The sequence below is a fragment of the Aptenodytes patagonicus genome, chromosome 19 (assembly GCF_965638725.1).
Source record: "Aptenodytes patagonicus chromosome 19, bAptPat1.pri.cur, whole genome shotgun sequence".
Classification (NCBI taxonomy): domain Eukaryota; kingdom Metazoa; phylum Chordata; class Aves; order Sphenisciformes; family Spheniscidae; genus Aptenodytes; species Aptenodytes patagonicus.
This window is the reverse complement of record NC_134967.1, coordinates 3,073,490-3,089,658: the sequence shown is the minus strand read 5'-3', so window position 1 is coordinate 3,089,658 and position 16,169 is coordinate 3,073,490. Positions and strand designations below refer to the sequence as shown.

The 16,169-nt window shown below is 45.6% G+C and overlaps 1 protein-coding gene across 2 annotated transcripts in view; it reads left to right on the top strand.

The window, feature by feature from the left end:
- KAZN (kazrin, periplakin interacting protein) overlaps positions 1-16,169 on the top strand; it is a 246,363-nt gene that overhangs the window by 5,456 nt on the left and 224,738 nt on the right. The window contains exon 1 of one of the 2 annotated variants that reach the window (XM_076355909.1): positions 6,611-7,427. The exons of the other annotated variant lie outside the window; for it this stretch is intronic. Within the exon in view, the coding sequence (XP_076212024.1) occupies positions 7,307-7,427 (121 nt within the window). The 5' untranslated portion in view covers positions 6,611-7,306. Of the gene's footprint in view, positions 1-6,610; positions 7,428-16,169 lie in introns of those variants that run through there. 2 annotated transcript variants of the gene reach the window in all.

Sequence of the window (16,169 nt, the reverse complement as noted above, 5' to 3'; positions counted from 1 at the left end):
TCAGTCAACCTCCTCTTGCAGTGTTGCAGCCTACCTGATTTTTATTAAATGGCATTCAGTTTCAGTTGTTTTGAGTGATCAGTTTTTGCTAAACTGTAATTCTCTCCCTGCATGAGAATCTTCTGAAATATTCTTTAACTAAATAGCTACATACTTTCTTTCCTCTGTCTGTGCTGTCACGTGAAGCAGCACTAATTACTCCTTTTTATAAGAGCTGTGGCTTTTTTACCTTCAAAAACAGGTAAGGAGAAAAAAACCTTCTCATAACGAAGCTACTGCCTTAATACTGTTTACTGTACCACTGTATGTATCACACTGCTTGCAGCTGCCAGGAGGCAGAAGGACGCAGACAACACGACCCTGCCGGTGGCAGAATCCCCTCACAAAATCTCAGTTATGAAAACTAGTTAGGCTGTTTCAGTTTTTGATGCCAGTGCCAATTGTAAATAGTCCTTCAAGGCTATAGGAGATAGAGAGTATTGTGTGTGCTCAAGAAAAAAAAACACTTCGTGGACACTGAGGACACAAATACTTCACACCTGAGATCCCCGACAGCTTGTCATCTCATATGTGAGATGGGTCAGCTGTGGAAGAACAGTAGAAATAGAAATGTACGTCAAGCGCCGCTGAGTAACGTTTTCCTGGCTTACGAGCAATGGAGCCTTTCACCTCTGGGTCGTTGGCTTGCATCAAGTCAAGGTCATTGCTCAGAAATCGTTGCGGCTGATGGCTGGCAGCCTGGGTGAAGTGAACAGTGGATGCTCCCAGCCCGGTCCCACGAGGGCCCCAGAGGGCATACGGAAATAGCACTGCGCCTTTTGATGCAAGAGACATTTCTCTCAGTTTAGGGATGAGCTGGCCTGGGAAGTTGACAGAGAAGCACGTTTTGGCCTACTGATCATGAACAATCGTCATTTATTCTCAAATGAAGAAGAGGAGGGGGACAGACAGGTGCTTGTGGGGTAGGAGAGAATTTCAAGCTGTGCTGCATTTGTTTTATGACTTGCTTTGCAGCTGCCTTGGAAGAAGAAGAGGCAGTTGTTAAATATTAGACTGCTCTGGAAATATTATCTTAGATATGAGATGTTAGTGCAAATAGCCCCCCCCCCTTTTAGTGCTCTGCTAATTTTTGGGTCACCTTGACTTGAGCAGGGCTTAGCAGGGTTGGTTTTCTTTTTAATAATTTTTTTTTTTTTTGCCCTTGCTTTGCCAGTGTCAATGGCTGTGCAAAGAACTAGGCGAGAGGGTGTTATCTCCAGGCTCATGTCCTCCTCACCCCTCCGGCTGAAGCTCCGTGGAATAGACTGTTTGGGGACCAGCATTACATCAGAAAGCTTGCACTATAAAACATATTGCTCATTATTATACTCACATCCTGTCATCTACGCAACATATTTACTCTCTTATACATTGAATCTTCCTACAGCCAGAGTGCTTAACTGACGGACTCCCTGAACTTCATTCTTTGGTTTCTCTGTTAAGTGCAGTGATTAACATTTACCTGGGGTGTATCGATTCAGGAATGCATCTTACTTTAACCTTGAGAAGTGAAATATCCAGACTATTTCCTTTAGTACTCTGTCCTAGTAGATAACGTCTGTATCTGAATTCAGCTTCTCTTTGTGCCTAGCACTTACTGATTAGAGTCCTTTCATAGTTAGTATTTCTTTTCTACAAGGATATTTATACATTAATGAAGCCATGCTTCAGCCTTACTTTTGATAAACTACTTGCAGAATTCTCTAAGTCTTTTAGAGTAGGACTTCTGTCTGCACCACTTAACATCATTTCTTCTGTAGCGTTCAAACTTTTATTTTTTTGAAAGAAGAAAACCCAACCAACCAAAATTGTCTTTCAGCCAAGAATTGATGGAGATGTAATCTGAAGGAAGGGAGAAATATGTTTAATTGCTGTCTCTGATGCCAAACCTTGAGTGCATTGCTTCAAATTCATTGAGTTCTACAAAATACCTAATTTTCCTAGCATGACACAGGCATCAGAATTGCGTAAAGCTTCCAGAACTGATCTTAGTAGTGTTGTCTGTGGAGGAATAATTGCATCCATACTTCCCCATGCATCCAGCCAATGATTTTGCCAGCCCTCCTTATGACAGTGCTGTGCTGGAAGCAAATGCAAAAATCCTTATCTGTTGGTTTTTTTCCAGAGTCTCTGCCTTGTAACAGTGAAACACTGGCTTCTGCCACACAAGAAATGAGTTCTCACTTGTTACCATTCGTTGCTGATGACATCTCATTAAGGATAATGTCTGAATTTTTCTATGTTCTTTCCTGAGTCCTCCTCCATTACAGACTCCTTTGCTACTAAGAACTTCATTGTGAATAACCCCCATTTCTTGCACAGGGTATTTCTAGAAATGTTAAATATCACTGTAATGAAACGCCTGTTCTATTGATGTGATGAGTTTAACTGAGCTTCTTTCCCTTTCATACATATTCGTGTGGCACACTGCTGTCTGTTCAGTGAGATAATTCGATGTGGAAGAGAAGCAGATATCCATTAAGCTGGCGTTTACCAAGACTCTTCTGTCCTGATGTGAACTGCTTCTCTGCTGCTGTCACTGTGGACTGAGTGCTGGAGGTGCACAAAACCACTCCCTTTGCATTTCAGGACTTCTGAACTGCCTGTCAGACCAACTGGTCGTCAGTGTGGAGGAAATGAGTTGCTACATCCTCACAAAATGACATGGGGAGACTTGTCAGCAAAGACGTTAGTCGTTCCAGAACGAGTGCTAATGGACTTTTCATTGCACTTGGTGATTTGATGGTGACTCGGCTGCGGTGTTAAGCTGTTTGTGTTACTGCGTCAGAGGAAATTTCCTGATGAACAAATCTGTTTGGCTCCATCAATGAACTCCGTTGCTAAGCAGAAATATTATAATCATATTGTCTCTGACCAGGAACCTGGGGTGGAACGAGGCTCTTCAAAGAAGGGATGTCACGTGGCAGTCTGGCAGATCTGAGATGAAGGGAGTAGACCACTTGGAAGTCTACTGCGGTGTTATTTGCATGAATTTTTCCTTTGAAAAGGCAGCAAGCGCCCAGCTGAGATCGCATCTCTCTTCTTCTTGGTAATCGAAAGGCACACAAGACCAAATCTGCCCCTTGGCTGGCTAAGGCTTTATCTGTGACAAAGCTCACAGGAGGCAAACAGAGGTGAGAGTGAATTTTCATTTCTAGAGATGGCTGTCAGAAACACAGGCTTTCAGAGCCAGTGATCGTCCGAAAGCCTTAATGACTGCACGGAACTCCCATGGAGAAAGTGAAGGTCCATCAGAGCAAAACTGCCCGTGAGAGCTCAGTCCGAGGCGGTCACAGTCACTGGACATCTTTTGTGTTCCCTTTTGGTGGCCACAGGGCAGCTATCGGAGTGCTGTACCGATAGATGCTCTTTGCCGTGTACGGGATTTCCCATTAACCAGGCTGCCAGACAGATACCTCGGGTCTGGCAAGCCCTGCAGGCACTGGCAGAGTGCAACAGAAGGAAACGCTTGGTGTTTTGAGAAGGGCTGGCAGAGGTAATCAAGTTACCTGGTTGGCTTTTTTGCCAGCGGAAGTCTTTTCATACCTATTTGAGAATGCTGCCATTGTTTTTATGTCTCATTAAGCTTAAACGAAGCTGAAACTTCCCAGTTGAGCGCACAGCTTGTGTTAGGAAGCGGAAGAGCAGAACAAGCTCCCACTTACTAATGGGTAGGGATTGACCCTCTCCCTTTCGCGTTCCTCCCGCGCTGCCAGTGCAGCACCTGCACATGTTTCATTCACTGCGTGCAAGCACAGCACCTCTTAAATTGAGCTCCAGTGTCTTAACAAGGGTCACGTTATTCCTAACCCTAATATTTTTCCTTTTCACCTAAAAAGATAAGCTTTGAGTCAGGTTATCTATCTGGTTTATTAGTAGTTATTTTCCATGTGAAGTCAATCCCTGAAGCTGATGGGGTTAGCAGTGACACCTGCAGAATGGGGGGGGACCTTAAGGAACCTTGTACATATTAAATAAACCTCAGATTGTTGTGGTAAGCACAGAAGCCCAGAGGAGGAAATCTGGGATTGGATCCTGCATGGGACTAGGCACAGCAATGCAGTTGTCAGCTGCGTGAGTAACATTCAGGTGAGCTGCAGGGAAATAAGTGGAAAATGTCATAGGAAAATTTCTGTACCTCGTAGAGGGTCATTTCTTAAGAGCAAAAAGTACTGAGCTAAACTGGAGCATCCCTTGGCCTGCTGTTCAGAGGAAAGATTAGGTGCTGGTGTACCCCTGCACTGTTGATCTGCTCCCAGCGTCTCGCTGGGCGAGAAGGTAATTGATGCTGAGCAGGTACACAGCTCCCAAACCAGCCCAAACAAGATGGCTTGTTTTCTTGCTTTCTGATTTTTAGGGACATGTACCGACTTGATCTAATGGCTGCAAGCTGTGAACAACGGTGTTAAATGAAGCGTGGCTGCGCAGTGTGTTGTGTAACCGCTGCGGCGCGCTGTGCTGTACACAGTGCTCCATATAGAACCATCAAACCCCGCTCCTGAGAGCAGGAGGTGGGGGCGAGACTGCCGTCTCCCCAGCCCTGTAGCGACAAGGCATGCTCCAGAAATCAAATAGCAAACAGGCTTTAACACTTTCCCACTTTTCTCTATTCCCTCTCTGGGGAGGTTTTTTATACCCAGGGTACCCATCCTACCAGTGACAGGGTCCTTAGCATCTGCGGAATACAGATTTTCTAAGACCTTTGGGTGGGTTCTTTTTGCTTTTCAAGAACTTTCAATTCACTCTCCTAATGCATAATGGAATTGGGAGGAGGAAAAATATATCTGTGGATTGCTCTGCAGCATTAAAATCTCTGAAATCTTGAAAAGCTGGAAAAGTTTTGTTAAGGAAATAGGGGAAAGGGACTTTCAGGTAGCCTCTTGTATATATATATCTTTTTTTTTTTAATTATGCTTTAGTATTTCAGAGCTGGATGCAGCTGGATTTTGCAGAGGAGTTGCCAAGCAGCTCTGGGAGGGTTTCCTGGTACATGATCAGCAGTGCATGTTGCACGAGGTGATGCTGGAAGTAGAACTCACTCTAGTCCCTTTGCCCTTCGCTTACGCCTTCCCACCCGACTAAACGCCACTCTTCTTATATCAGCTTTTTCTGACATTTTGCATAGTTTTAGAACGTGCTTTTGTAGGCTTCAAATATCAGCAGACTTTGCCCAAATGACAGTTTGCTCTGGGCAGCTGGGCATGGTCAGAGAGAGCAAACAGGCAACAGAGTCAGGAAGGAAGAAAACAGCCACAAGAATAAATACCTGAATGTTGAAGACATGTGGACCGTCTGGCCCAATTTTTGCTTTCCTCCATCTAATAGATGAGAAGGTCAAGTTAAATCTCTGTCTTCTTGTGAGGACAGAAATTGTTCCTGTGTCTTTAGCGAAACAAACATGCGAAGATGTCTCTGTTTGTTTGGACTGTAGTCTGCCATAGCTGATCTGAGCCTAAAACCATTTAAATCATTATAGGAAGGAGCAATCTCATGGGAGGTGATAGCTTTCACAGTACAGAATCAGTTTAGCAGCTGTTAAAGTGCGAAATCTACCATTTTCTTTAGACTAGCAGAGAGAGGGAGTAGATACAATCAAATGATAAAGATGGGATTTTCTGGGCAACACCAGTTCCCGGCTGAGCGTCCACCCTGTGCAGCGGTATTGCCGGAGGAGCTGTGCTGCCTGCAGCACAGACCAGGAGATGTGACTTCAGTTCCCTGCTGCTAAAGTTTCTCCAGGTGTCCCCAGACAAGTCACTTTGCCTCTCTCTGCCTCAGCTGGCTGCAGAAAGGGGCTAAGAACACCACCCTGCCTCACCCGGGTTTTGGGCTACCTGCAGGTGACTCGCATGCTCTACCCTGGGCTTTCTGTTGCTATAATCTGGCAGTTTTGTATTTCCACCTAGGTCACGGTGTGTGTTTTCCTAGCCGTGTGTAACCTTTCTTCCCAGCAGGCTTCCCAAAGAAAGCACCGATGACTCACAGAGGACAACATTATGCAGAGCACCTGGAGTCAGCACCCCTTGCATTGGCAGAGGGAGTTTTTAACGTGAAGATGAATCAGCTGTGTCAGACTTTCCTGGGAGTTAACTCTCGGCCCCTCTTCCATGCAAACAGCCCCGGCTGGTATTTACACTGAAAGAGTTACAGCAACGCAGCGACCGCAGCCCTGCGGGAGGCAAAGCGATGGGCATCCCGTAGGCAGGTTTGGGTACCAGCCCTCGCCCTCTTTCCCCCTTTCCCTTGAGCATCTCGGCAAGCAGGCGTGAGGGGGTTAAGGCAAGCGGCTCTCTGCTGCCTGGCTGAGTTAGCACTTCCATGTGCCTCCAGAAGAGCTCCCGGGAACAGGCGCTGCATCGGGGGAGAGGGAGGGACACTGCAGCAGGGCAGAGGAAATGTTATTTAACGGCGGCTCCAATCTCCTCCCCCTCGCCTCTTTTGCTGGGGGAAGGGGAGAGAGGGCCGTAAGGAAGGAATAAACCGCGGGGGGTCGGGGGGGGGGGGGGGGGTTAATGCCGAGAGCTGGCGGGGCTGCCTGCTGCAGGCTGCTGCCGGCGTCTGGCAGGGAGGCAGGGAGGCAGGCAGCCCCCGGAGCCGCAGGTACCATCTTGGGGACGGGGCGGCAGGTAGGGGGGCTCCTCCGCTCTCGGCTTCATCAGCTGGAAGCCTTCCTCTAACTTCCTAACGCCAAGCTCGGGCTCAAAACCCCGGAGGGAGGCGGAGATCTTCCTGGTGCTCCAGCATCTCCGAGCGTCCTCGGCAGCTGGTGGGCAGAGGGACGGGCACCGGCGGGTGGGCTGGAAGGACGGAGGTTCGGCACCCCGGCGGTGCCCGGTACCTCGCACGGGGGAAAACTCCCTGTGTTTCCTCGAGAGGAGATGTGCCCAAGCTGATGGACAAGGTAGCTGCTGGGTTTAGACATCTCGGTTCCAAGAGGAGAAGAAAAGAGACTCGTACGTTTGCTGTAGCTATGGCAGGTACCCCAGGAGGGGTCAACCCTCATTGCTGAATGCTAATTTGTGCCTGAGGCCACCAGACCTGCCTGGGACACACCACAAAACTCCTGGAAGAGGCAGAGACAGGTCTCGATGAAAATATCAGTGACGCTCAACTGAAAACGCGCGTGCTGTTACTCTCCCTTGAGAAGAGAGAAAGGAGCATCCTCTGGGCTCGGGAAGAGGCACCGTTGCTCAGCGGGGGTGTCCTCCTGCCCGCTGAGGATCTGTGGGGGGACAGGAGGCTTCTCACAGCTGCTGGGCTCTGCCCCATGACTAACACAAAGGACCCGAAGAGAGCTATGGACTCCTCTCCGGTGACCTCCAGCTCTGCAGCAGGCCCTGTTACCTTCTCCCAAGTTTTCGGGCAGCAGTGCCAGCTGATGGAAGCAGGTAAGAGGGGAACGCACGCGTGTACAACCTCATTATCCTACATCTCACCTCCTGGTTTGCAGTGTCCTTAATCTCTTCCCCCCCTGTTTCCCAAATTCTTCCCAAAACCTGGTGTTTTCCAAAGGGAAAGTTGGAGAGACCCCTGTGGCATTTGTGCACCTGCCTCAACTTCTCCCAAAACCACTTAAAAGCTTTGTGGCCAAATAGTTACAGATACGAGGCAAGGGTTGGGATGATTGCGTGTTTTGGGTTTAATGTAGACTGGAACAAGCTGCCTTTTGCCTGACGGTGGAAGTTACCATCGTGTTTAGATGTGTACACAACATGGATAGCAGGTTTTCCAATTTCAAAATAATGACATTCAAACTGGAGGTTGATTTGCTGTTTTGGAGGGTGACTGTTGCAGAGCAACAACAGAGACTCTGTAGAGCATCTCTAGGTGTGTGGATCTCTGCTTTGGTATTCAGTTCTATGAAGGATAAAGTGTTTGGGTTTTTTCCTTTGCTTTTTCTGGCTGTTTGTGTTACCGTAGCACCTGGAAGCTCTGTTTCTTTTCCCAGTTGTTTTCACACATTTGTTACATCTATAGGATGGGCCTGATTATCCGTCACCTGCACCTTTTGGTATTAAAGAGGGACTGTGTAACACAACTACACCCAAATTTTCTATTTTTGCCTCTTGCTTTTCGTTACTTGCTCCGCAAGGCTGCTCTGAAGTACCGGTCCGTTAAGTGCCCCAGAGCTTTGCACTAGCATCCTCCTTCGTACCTGAATTCACAAGACTAATAGATTGGCATAATGAATTTTACACGACTCGCCCTCTTTTCCTATCCCTGCTTACAGGTAGCTCTGAGGATGGATGTATTTATTTACTTATGGCTGTGGAGAAAGCCTGGGGTTTTGCACTGATACCGTAAAAAACACTTGCTCTGAATTTCCAGTGCTCATTTTCCTTGGACCTACCGGTACTTTCTTATTGCTGTCTGTGATGGTGCATATATCTTAGCAAATATGTTCTCCAAAGTGTCCCATCCCCTCTTTCTCTCTCCTCTTTTCTCTCTCTTCTCCCCAGCCAATTCTGTAACTAATGATGTTTGGATTGTAGTGTTTTTATTTACAGGGTGAGATCCAAAATATTATATATTAGGGTTTGGTTGCAGATCTCTGTGTGACTTATGTTGTGCGTCTCATAGTACTTTCACAGGTTGAGCTAGGAGGATGGCTCGTTAGCTGACAACTACTCAGTTAATCAAGCCTGTGATCATGCTGCTGCCCCCAAGGAAATGTCGGGCAGTTTTTCAAGAGGGTTTGGTATTAATCTCTTGTATTATATGGCCTGGGATCAGTCCAAAGGCTGTGGATCTGTTATATCAGATGTTACACAAAGAAGAGATGTGTGAGGAAGCCCCAGTCCTGAGTGAGCATTTTGTTTTCCAAATGAGTAAGACCAACCAGGTGGGAAAACACAGGTGGTAATTTTAGTTTTGTTTGTTTTTCCTCTCCCTTTCTTATGGGGAAATGCCAGAGAGGAAGCCTGTGAATCTAGGGCTTTTGAATCCCACCTCAGTAACTCAACATTAAGATTTTCTTCCTTCTGATGGATCATTTTTGTAGGATTTTCTAGATGTCTTCTCGGGTACAAGGTGAAGTGCGATGTAAGGATGGCTGCCCTGAACATCACTGACATTCAAAGCAAATGAGTAGATTATGCGTGCGTGTGATTTTCATCTGTGCGAGCTTTCTGCTCACAGGGCAATAACAATATATACTCAGTATCCCTGAGAGCAGAACTTCAGCTGATGTGTTCATGGATATGGCTGTGTTCAGAGGGCCTTGCAAAACTTGGCTACCCAAGCTGTCACTGTACTCCGGGGTTTTAATGAGGGCAGGAAGGATGCCCTAAGGAAACAGGAGTGGGTACAGGTTTGGGACACCAAGCTCCAGTTACTTAGCTATGTCCTATGCCACTGAACAAATGACGTTTGGGATAGAGCCATAAAAGGGCTCTACCTCGTGTAGGGCTGTGCAAGTGCCTTTACAAAGCATAAAACCAGATCTTGCCCCCTGCGATTCTTTTGCAATGAGAATTTCTGAGGAGCTCTGTGGGGTCAACTTCTGACCTGTACAGTCCAAATTTCATGAGCAAGGCTTGTAGACACCCAGTACCACACCACTGTCGCTGGTGACATTTGGGCTTTTTTAACAACGCTGTGATATGCTTGAATGATAAAGGTCCTGGCCTTAATTAAATGTCAAACTATGTGCTTGGAGAAATGCCGAACTCTAAATAAATCACAGACTTGACAGCAGAACTTTCATGTGCCACCTGGAAGGACGTCATGTTTTCTATAGCTTCTGCCTTTGTTATAAGGACTCTTTTCCTCCAAAGCACCTGTGAGAAGACCTGGGCTTTGCCTGCAGAATGCGCCTTAGGTTTTGTGTATCAGTACCTGTCCTCGGGGGACAGAGTGTGGCACCCTGTTGCAAATGTGTGTCCCCTCTCGCCTCATGCTGCGCTTCAGTAACTTGCTCTGAAAAACCAACACTGAATGTTTTGAAAGTTAACTTTTCTCCTGCCAGCTGCACGTTTTCCCATTTGATGGAAGACTGGAAAAGTTTTGTTGTGCAGCTGATTCTGCATAATTGGCTGATTATTCATGCATAGTTTTTGTAGATTTGCATAATACCCTAGGAAGTACTACGGTAATCACAATATTAGTCTAAAGAGTACGTTGTCATATGGGAGCCCTGCTCCAAAGCTCTCTTGCCCTTTGCACAAGTACTAAAACTTTATTTAAACTCTGAAGCACCGCTTACTGGTACATTGCGTAGGATGCTCTTTTGAAAATTAGCTTACTATCTTCCTATTCTACCCTACTGTTGCCGCTTACCTTACCATGCTTACTATGCCTCGATGAGTTTGTTTGCTGGGATGTGTTGCTTGCAGTTACCTGGGGTTTTTTATTTGCACTGAGCGCAGGGACTTGTGCAGATCAGAAGACTGCAGCTGGCTTAACTCGCTGGTTTGGGAGTTCACTGACAAAGCTCCAGTTTCCCAAGGCAGTAAGTCCTTGCTGTTGCAGGCATTAAATTTGCCTGATGCCCAAAAGATCTGTCAGTGTCGGCTGGGGGCACGGTCACCTTTCAAGAGAGAGTAATTTCAACAGAGGGACTGTAATTCCTATCTAGGATTGCTCAGAGAATAAGGTTTTTGTTTCATGGGCAAGCCGTGCAGGTTGGTGGGGTTTTCATCTGGTCCAACCTAACCACAAGGCTGATGATTTCCAAAAGGAGTAGTTGAGAAAGAGGCTGGCTTCATAACCCAGTCCTAAACCTTCCCGATCTCAGCTGAAAGTCCTGTCCACCAGGCAATGCTGGAGGATCTTTCTTGTTTGAAGCATGGATTGGAATCTGGCACAGACTCTTGCTATGAATTTTGCTAAAACCAAAATGAAACTCTAGGTTTTTTCCATTTGACAGTTTCTGCATTAAAAATAAAAATCTGAAAGATTTATGATTGGCACTACCAAACTTAAAAATGAGTGAGACTGAGAATTTGAAGGGTATTTTCCCCCTGTCCTCCCTTGAAGTATTGAATATATGGAGCGAGACCTGATCTCAAGAAGAGTTGAGGGCTCTCTTGAAGAATTAGGCTTAGCAGAGAAATCACTTTCTTTATACGCGGGCAATTTCCAAGCAACTTGTTTGGCATAATGCAGTTTTCTGCACTTATCGCCATGTATTATTCTCTGACTCACTGCTCCATTAGATTAATTGTCATTTTCCATTAATTCTTTGGCTCACAGACGCTGCTGATTTGTTAGGCTCCCATTTTTTTTTATATCTTGCCAGTTAATTTTCCATTGGTTACGAAATAAGGAACTCGGTTCAAGATGTGACCAGAATGAACACGAAGGCTTAAGTAATTTGAAAATCATCCAGACTTTAAGATGTTGCACTGAAACTTTCACATATTGTCTTTCAATTACATACATGTTATCCATTATGTGTATTTTGTATCCCACTCTGATGGTTGCTCCACAAATGGATGTGAGTTTTGTTTGGCTACCAAGTAGAAAATTAAGGACATGATGCAAAGTTCACAGGAGTTCTATGGAAATCAATGTAATGTGGCTCAAAGCTTTTGCCTTTCCCCCCTAGATTTGTAGTTTAGCTCTTGATCTGGTTCTTCTTGAGAGAAATGTGAGGAAAGAGAGATGCAGCATTACCTGTGCAATATATTTGTCCTGCAGCATGAAATCCCTGGAATCTCATCCGGTCTAGCACCTTATTGCAAACAAAACATTGAATATGCAACAAAAGATTCCTTTGTCTGGTGCCTGAATATGGTTTTAAAACAAACAAAACAGCATTTAAAAAAAAAATCTGCTATGTACCCTCTGATTTGGATGATGTTTTCCTGGGGAACGGGGCTCCTTGGAGCAAAGAGTGCAAATCTGATGTGTGTTGAATGTGAATAAAAATGTGCCTTGAACTGTGAACCAAACCTAGGGCTCTGACGAATTATAGATTGCATTCGTGGATCCGTTTGTACGGAGATATCCTGTCACTCTAAGGTTTTCTTTTTTTTCTGTGGAGCAGAACTTGAGCAGAACTTTATCTTAAGGCCTCAAAATACAGCAATGTTTCCTTTAGCACCTCCTCTGCAACAGCAAGGTGCTTCTCTGAGTAGGTAAATGGGAGAGGAAAGAAGCGTACTTGACATTGAACGGTACCTGGGCAAAGCTTATGGCCGTGATACGAAGTAGCGGCGCTCTCATGGCAGAACGTGATGGGCAACACGTCTCCCACCTCAGGCTGCGATGAGCCTAAGGAGCAAACAGCCTCTGGGGGGCCCGAACCGTGCTCCTCTCCCAAGCCGTTTCCAAGTTTTCCTTTCCTTGCAGATGAACGTTTTCACCTCCCCTTGGGGAAACGACTCCCACCCCCCTCGCTGCTTTGCACCAGAAAAACGCCGGTAGCAAAAGGAGTTTTCAACGGTGTCAGCAATGAGTGGAGAAACTGCGAGCAGGGTTCAGAGTCGAAAGTGAAGCACCTCGGAGGGTAGCGAAGGTATCGCTGTTCGTATGGATGCTCCAGCCGAGGAGTAATTTAGCCCTTGATGCTGTTTGTGTTCATTTTTTTTTTTACTGGAGAAGGCAGCAAATTTTCCTGGAACAAATTTGAAACGTCAAATGTTTCCTTGAACATTTCCTCAAGGAAACGCCTCTATTTGTTGCGTCGGACGCTATAGGTGCACTGACTTGCTTTTCAGTGATTATAAGGCGTTGAGTTGACAGCAAGGCAGTGCCTGATGAGAAAGGAAGCAGAGTCACAGAGCAGACGGATTTTCTAGTGTGCAGCTGAGGTCTGAGGGAAACCCGGCACTGACAGCTTAATAAAGGAGCAGAGTCACAGCAGAGCAGGGAGGGTTTTGTTTGTTTTTTTTTTTTTTTTTTTTAAATAAAACCACGGATCGATGCTTGTCTGTAACTTACTGCATTTCCATGTGGGACATTTCTCTGCCTAATAACTCCTTTATAGCCAAGTCCTTTGTTAAGAAAACTTTACTAATATCATTGCTGATGTAAAGCATGCGTCGGGCAATTGGGGAAGAATTTATGGGAAAATCTCTGCCCCTCATAAGGTGTTGAAGGCAATCTGACCTTTCAAAATGAGGCCGAGGAGATGAACGTTTACCATCTGTGCTGTTACATTTTTTTATCCTTAGTCCCTTGTGCATTTTTCCATGATTTAATTAAACACCAACCAAACAGGATCTGGTTTCAAACCTTTTACCTGGAGCTGGAACGGGGCACAGGTAATACGGTTTCACCTTCTTCCCCAAAGCTGAGGTTAACAGTGCCCATCAGGCGCTTAGGGAGCCGTGTCCCCCTCTTATTTTCTGCCACATGTGTACGGTGAAAGATGATTTAACAGGTCCACATCAAAGCTGCGATCCTTTCTGGTCCTGGGTTTCCTTAAGTACAACACTTCAGCGAGCTCAGGCTCCAGCTACAAGAGCGTTTGAGCAAAGCTTTTGTGACAGCTCTTCTTTCCTCCCATGGACAACAAGAGAAAACAGTCAGCATAAAATTTGCTTGGATCGGTTGGTTTGAGACCGCACGGAATCAGGGCTGGAAACATGTTCCTTGGTACTTAGAGCATTAGGTTTCCTACGTGCATTAGTCAGTAATAAATTTTTCATGGTAACAAGTTGTTTCATTTGCTCTCCCGTGAGAAGATGATGCGTAGCAAAGAGACTTTGTTTGCAAAGATGATTGCAACAGTCTTGGTTAATTAGCGTGCCGCAGGTTAGGTCTGTGCAAGAGCAGATTTCCTAGTTTTGGGGAAATGAGGAGCAGGAGCAGGTATCAGGTGAGTGATGTGAGATGAATTCAGCGATGCCCAAGAGTCTGGTCCTCCTGGGCGACAGACTTGTGATGCTCAATGCAGGCACCAGAAGCTGTCAGACTGCTGGCCAGCCCTGCAGAAACCTGGAATAGAAAACTGTTTACTGCAGCATTACAAAATTAGGGCCTGACTGTTATTTCGTAGAAATTCAATGGTAAGGGTGGGAATGTTGCTTTTTTCCTTTAACTAAATCTGCCTGCTCTTGGAGGTTTCTGTTCCCTCGGGGTGGAGCTATCATCCGGGTTTACGTCCTGGTATTATGGCGGGCTTCAGCAGCTTGAAAGCAACCGGCATAAATCTCTGTGCTCATCACTATGGTGCTTGAGAACGTGTGGACGAGATCCCTGCCAACTTTCCGTGCGTGATATCGTCATGCTAAATTACCTTGTGTGCGCTGGTGCAGAGAGAGGTGTCATTTTTATCAAAACCAAACCCCTATTTTTCTGAGATGACAAGAAATGTATCAGAAACAAACTACTCCAAAAGCCCTCTGAGTTTTGTGTTTTAAGGGAGAACAGGATAATCTGATTCTCTCCGGGGCCAGCTCCAGCGCTAGGAGGAAAAGTCATTTACCTCTTCCCAGAAAAGCAATAAGTAAAAATCCTCCTTGACAGATGACGTGCTCCTGCCTGAGCTGAATAGATTAAGGGGCCACGGGAATGAAATGGGAAGATCACTAATATTTTTCTTTTCCGCCCAGTGGAATGAGCTGTTACTAGGGATAAAAAAAAGTGACATTTATCTCTCTCTTCACTTTGTTAGGTAGCGCTCTGCTCCCCAGGAGGAAAACAGTGATCAGTGCCTTGTGGATGGAGTTCACTTGCTGTTTATACCTTTTATTGCTTTACAATGTTCTCCTTTTAATCACACAAATATTGTGCCGTTGCTACTTGCTCGGGAAGCCGCAGGTGACCCAGGGGTGCTGCACAGGGCTCCAAAGGGCAGGGGCACAAAAGACGATGACTAGCTAATACTCTAGAAATATTAATGTGAAGTGCATGAGAAATCAATGGAGACTGCGTTTCGGTGAGCAAACTGGTGTATAACAGATTGGAGGGTTTGTTATCTGCGAGTGGTTTTCCTAGTTTGGTTTTTTTTCCAGAGTTGAAAAGCTCATGGGAATTGCAGTGCGTGGCTGAGATGATGGGTCAGGGGTCTCTTCCAGCAGAGCTTAGCTGTTTCTAATGGCCAAACAGTAGATCGTGTCCTGAGGTTGATGGATTTTACCTGCTTGGAAGAGGGGAGAAAAACGGTATTTTCCAAAAACAGGAATGTAAGGTGTCTGGGTATTAAAGAAGTGGGGAAAGCTGGACTTAGACTGCAGCCAAATCCACATTTCCAATGATGGATCTGGTGCTATACTCCCCAAAGTCGTACTCTGGACTTCTGGGATCTGATGAAACAGGTCACAGCAGCCGGGAGCTGAGCAAGATGCCCAGTGCTGTGGGTCTGCTTCCCACCCCCACCGCGGCCAGGTAACTCCTCTGTCACTTCTGCCCCGTGGGAGAGCCCCTTGTGCCGGGCGAATCCACGCAGACGTGGTTCATCTGCTTAAAACCAGACCGGCGCAGGGTAGCCACTGGAGGGAGGAGGGGGCAGCGACTGTGGGCATACTAATAAGTATGAAACTATGTATACGTACCCACATCTATATATATAATACACAGCAGGAGGGGTTTATTCTTCAAACTGAGAGGAAAAGCTTTTCCAGAAGGTTAGGACTGCCGTACGCCATCAAGTATCTGCCAAAAAACCCTCGACAACAGAAAACAGAAAGAAAATACTGAAAATATTTTTCTTTGCATAAATTAAATACAAATTGTTCCCTGTCATCTCAATGGAGAGACTCAATTATTACAGCATCTGTGTATGAACCACTTGCCAGCTGATTTACTCCTGATTAAATTATGGGTAGTGTTCATCTGCACTCCTGATGGACAAATTTGGTTTTGTCAATTAATGTTCATGAATAGCACAGTGTAAGGATATAATAATTCCTTCAAATTGAAAGCAACCATCTTATTTTTATGACACGAAAATAATGAACTGAAAACATGCATGTGATTAGATTTGCAGCTACAAACATGAATTGGTTATCCTTTCTTTCTTTGGAGGTCTTTGAGGCAATTTTGATGGCCATGCATTGTTAAAAGAAAAGTGGAATGAAAGGCATTAAGCAAGGTATTTGCCTTTACTATGGCTTTATCCTGTTTTATGGAAGGCGGGGATTTTTGATACAGCTAGTTGAGAACTGTGTAAGTGGATATTTTTAAGTTGCCTAAATTCTGATATGAAATAATGGAAGCGTTTTACTAGAACGTGTCCAGGC